The sequence below is a fragment of the Physeter macrocephalus genome, chromosome 14 (assembly GCF_002837175.3).
Source record: "Physeter macrocephalus isolate SW-GA chromosome 14, ASM283717v5, whole genome shotgun sequence".
Taxonomy (NCBI): Eukaryota; Metazoa; Chordata; class Mammalia; order Artiodactyla; family Physeteridae; genus Physeter; species Physeter macrocephalus.
In genome coordinates, this window is record NC_041227.1 from 77,311,512 (window position 1) to 77,316,106 (window position 4,595).

General features: G+C 52.6%; 3 protein-coding genes across 6 annotated transcripts in view; all 3 read right to left on the reverse strand.

Moving 5' to 3' along the window:
• Positions 1-2,060, reverse strand: part of INTS15 (integrator complex subunit 15) — a 14,190-nt gene extending 12,130 nt beyond the window's left edge. Inside the window, exons 1-2 of one of the 4 annotated variants that reach the window (XM_024124694.3) lie at positions 1,725-2,060; positions 1,059-1,280 (exon numbers count right to left, since the gene is read on the reverse strand). In XM_024124694.3, the coding sequence (XP_023980462.1) occupies positions 1,059-1,280; positions 1,725-1,916 (414 nt within the window). In that variant the 5' untranslated portion in view covers positions 1,917-2,060. Of the gene's footprint in view, positions 1-1,058; positions 1,281-1,483; positions 1,696-1,724 lie in introns of those variants that run through there. The other 3 variants (XM_055089771.1, XM_007110446.4, XM_024124692.3) reach the window with 3 other exon arrangements.
• The window catches only part of LOC112063646 (zinc finger protein 12), a 73,043-nt gene that overhangs the window by 51,142 nt on the left and 17,306 nt on the right, over positions 1-4,595 (reverse strand). The window lies entirely within an intron of this gene.
• ZDHHC4 (zinc finger DHHC-type palmitoyltransferase 4) overlaps positions 3,631-4,595 on the reverse strand; it is an 11,744-nt gene continuing 10,779 nt past the window's right edge. Inside the window, exon 4 of the mRNA XM_028499807.2 lies at positions 3,631-3,977. Coding sequence (XP_028355608.1) covers positions 3,687-3,977 — 291 coding nt within the window. The 3' untranslated portion in view covers positions 3,631-3,686. The remainder of the gene's footprint in view (positions 3,978-4,595) is intronic.

A 4,595-nucleotide genomic window follows, 5' to 3' on the forward strand; every position in this document is an offset into this window, starting at 1 on the left:
GCGGAGCACAGGCTCCGGACGCGCAGGCCCAGCGGCCATGGCTCACGGGCCCAGCCGCTCCGCGGCACGTGGGATCCTCCCGGACCGGGGCGCGAACCCGGTTCCCCTGCATCGGCAGGCGGACGCGCAACCGCTGCGCCACCAGGGAAGCCCCAGGATAGAGGTAATCTTGACATTAAATACGACACACAAGATTTATTCAGGTGTCCCAGAAATCAGAATGGTGGCCATTCTGATACAGATTCCCTTGAGATTTACCTGTGTATTACAAAGAACAAAATATATTTTTACTAGCCAAATTTTAAAGATAAACAAGATCACAGGAAAAAACATTTAAATAAATTGAAAAAAACCCAAATGATGTCAAGTCCTTGGGAATGAAACAGGTTTGAAAAACTGAATGTAGTAAATTTTGTCAGCTTAGCTGAGGATCACGTTAATCAAAAATTTGAGTTAATAATTACTCTAAGTGGATTATGAATTTTTCAACAACTCTGAATAACAAAAAAGCAAAACAGAATAGATCTTCCAAAAAACTATCTAACACGAAGTCTACTGTGAAAATCCTTTTTTTTTTTTTTTTTAAGATATTTAAAAACACTATAGAGGGCTCCTATGTCCATATCCATTAGAAGAGCCATCAGCTTTGAAATGGCACCCTGGAACAACTCCCATGTTTACTGATCTAACTGCACAAAAAACAAGCAAACATTGCCACAGTTTGACACATAATGACCTTTAAAAAAAAAAAAAAAGAAGCCAGTCCTTGAGACTGCAGGCATAGCTGTTTTCAAAATCCTACCTTATTGTTTTCAACTAAGAAAAATGATTTCTCACTTATTCTGAAGATGGAGCCTTCATTTACCGTTACAAACTACTGTTTTCTCAGGAATGGTGATCACCTGTATATACAGGTGTGGGGTATCAGCATACAGGGCAGGAACATCAAGGAGATACCATATGGAAAAGACCTCTCTAGAAATCCAATTAAGCTAAACTTCCTGACACGAAACATCTCCTCAGACGTTCTCAGGAGAAGGCTATCTCTGGAGACGTACCTGGAGCCAGGAGGCTGCACACTCCAACACTGGGATTCGACACACAGCCACCGCCATGGAGACCAGCTTTCCCAACAAGCTCATTCGGCTGTCATCGGCTTTGTTCCCTTGGGGGCTGAAAAGGGATGAGAAAATAATCTGCCGGACAGAGTCCTTGCTTTGCTCCTGGAAATAACTGCACATGATTTCAAGAAGTTGGAGCTCCTGAAGTGAATTCAATCTCTGTAAAACAAACCCAGGAGAAGCGATGAGAAATTCAGCCTATTAATTTCACACAGTGAGAAAACAGAAAACACTGGTTTCCCCAGGGAACTTTTCACCTCCCTAAAGCCCAGGTCCCACGGAGTAGAATCCCCTACTGTAAATCTCGAGAAATACCATTCTACGTCATTATGCATCACCCTAGGGGGCTCAGGATGACCTACAGCGGTTTGAGATTCTCGGTAACAGGCCTTTAAAGTCTCTTCCTTTAACACCATTGAGACATGGCTGTCACAAGCCCCGCAAAACGGGCATTTTGGCTGCTGCTGAAAGAGCAAGGCCAAGGGCGAGGACGGAGCCCCCGATCCGAAGAGCGTTCGTGGTCTGGACGACGCTTGTCACCGAGAAGGAAAAAGGAGCCGGAGTTTACTTATCGGGGACGCGGCAGCCGGCCGCCCGGCGCACCTTGGGCTGCGCGCCGCGCTCCTTGGGCACCTGGAACACGAACTCCTCGAGCAGCTCCACAGGGCCCTTGTCCACGATGGGCAGCGGCGCGCTCTGCAGCTGGCTGCTGAAGTAGATGTCCAGGTGGTACAGCACCTCCTTGGCGGCGCTGAGCGCGTCGCGGCGCAGGAGCGAGTGGCGGATGTCGCTCATGGTGCCACCTCTGCGGCCGGGGCGCCGGGAGCGCGGCGGGACTTCCGCCCCGGGCCCCGCGGACGCGCCCGCCGCTGCCGAGACAAAGAGGCCGCGAGTCGGCCTCCGCCCGCCGACCCTGGGCCTGCGTCACGGCGCCCGCCCGCTCGCCGCTCCCCGTTCGGGCCCGCTCAGGGGGCCACCGCCGCCGCCGGCGGCCAGCGGGCGCCCCGGGTGTGCGACTCCGGCGCCACCAAGAGCCTTGAGAACCCAATGCCGCGGAGTCGAAAGGCGGCGGATGCCGAGCGCGGCAACGGCGGCCCACAAGGGCCAAGCGGAGGCGGTGGCGAGGGCCCGCCCCCTGAGGGCGCCCCCTGGCGGCTCGGCCCGCGGGCGCGGAAGGGCCCAGCCCCTGGGCCCCGCGACCGCCGAGGGGGTCTCGAGCGGCCGAGCTGGGGGTCACATCCATCAGAGAACGCACTCTAGGTCTTGTGCGCGCCCCCCAGCCCCGCAAGGCCCGCCCGGGGCTCCCCTTGCTTTCTCTGCGCGGCGTTCAAAGCCTACACGTGTGATTTCATGGAGTTTTACAAGGATAGGGTGGTGGTGCAGGGCCGTGGCTCAGGCCTCAGCCGTTCATCTTTAACGTTGTATCTAGTCTGAACTCGGGGCTGCGACGACAAATGATGTCTGCCAACCTGAGAGTCCCTATTCCCCAGCCCCCTCCAGACTGGCCCCGCCTAGCCCGGGAGGGCCATAGGAATCAGGTCTCCTGCTTCTGACCACTGAGACCTGAAAACCTAAAAACCCTCAGCACTTTCTATGAACCTCTTTTCCTGCATTCATCTCTCTGCAATGAATGAACAGGGGGGGTTAGCCTGGGATTTTAAAAACGGCAGAAATAACTTGAATGTGGTCACAAGAGGCCAGTGGAGGGCAGGCCAGAGGGCCACAGGAATAAGCCTTCTGTAAAAGGTCCATTCTGGCCTGAGGGTGGGCCTAGGAGAGGATGCTGGGTGTGGTCAAGGAGATGAAAAAAGCCAAGGCCTTCCCCAGGGAAAGGTGGAAAGGACATTAAAGAGGGTGCAGGTGGGACAACTTCAAGTCACGGAGACCCTCCTGCACATCAGGGGACACAGCCATAAGGCCCCTCCTGTCCAGGAGCCCAGTGGGAGGCCAAGGTCAACTGGAACCTCTGGGAATTCACCTTTGAGCCCCTGGGCACCAGGGCTTCAGAGATGCTCCACTCCAGCCGCTGAAGGAACAGAGGATGAGCAAGGGGTATTTCTGCCCTAGGGTTTATTAGCATGGTACCTGGCAAGGCTTAGGCACTCAGTAAACACTAGTTTTCCCTTCCCTTCCTTAGCTACTGAGAGCCAATTCATAAACACAGCGGAAACCGGGAAAAAAGAAATAAACCAATGCTTAGAAAGTAAGTATCCAGGACTTCCCTGGTGGCACAGTGGTTATGGAGCCGCCTGCCAGTGCAGGGGACACGGGTTCGAGCCCTGGTCCGGGAAGATCCCACATGCCGCGGAGCGACTAAGCCCGTGCGCCACAAGTACTGAGCCTGCGCTCTAGAGCCCACGAGCCGCAACTACTGAAGCCCGCACGCCTAGAGCCCATGCTCCTCAATAAGAGAAGCCACCGCTCGACGCAACTAGAGAAAGCCCATGTGCGGTAACGAAGACCCAACACAACCAGATAAATAAATAAAAATTTTAAAAAAAGAAGTATCCATATGTACAGATAAACATATACTATATTTAAAAGGCAGTAACACTCTTCCCATTCTTATTTCTTCTTTCTCTCACAATGTGCAAGAGCAGGTAGAAAGATCTCACGAAGGTTGCTCCAAAGCCCACGGGAGTGAATGTTCCGGTAAACCTGGGGCTCTGCTGATGGGGGCCAGGCCACGCGGGGGCAATGCTGGCACCAGGCTCGGGCACCTCTGTACCACTCGTTAGTGGTCTGGTTGGTAGCGGCCAGGTACAGACAGAAGCACAGGTAGCTCCCCAGGAGGAAGCTCAGCACCACAACAAAGCCCAACAGGAAGACGATCCTCGGGAAGGTCAGGAACAGGTACTGGGGGCAAAGAAGAAGCAGCATGTTAGGCAGCTAGGCTGTGACACGAGTTGGGGTCAGGAACCACCAGCCACGGTCACATCCATATACACTTCAGAACTGCCTTCCCAGCTCCCCCCACCTCCATACGCATCTGACCCACCGAACACAAAATCAGAACCAAAAACAGCACTGACAAACATCCCAGGAAGAATTTCATATAGGATAAATGAAGTGTGTGCATTGAAGGAAAAGGGGAAGGACACTCAGGAGATGAAGCCAGTTAGCTATTCAGAAAATAAACAGAAAAATGAATGTAGATCTTAGTTCATGCATCAACATAAAGTCCAGACGGACAGATCAATCTCTCTCTGAAAACAATACGACCACAGAAATACATGTACAAGGGTATTCACTATAGCACTGATTTTAACAGCCCCTCTTCCCAAAAGAACCAATTTAAATGTCCATCCAGGAGGAAGAGTAAAACTCTGGGATAGTCATACTACGGAACAACAAGGAGCCTTTAAATTAGGTCAGTGTCTATGTACTAATTTGGAAAAGATGTTGGTAACAGGGCTTCCCTGGTGGCGCAGTGGTTGAGAGTCCGCCTGCCGATGCAGGGGACACGGGTAAGTC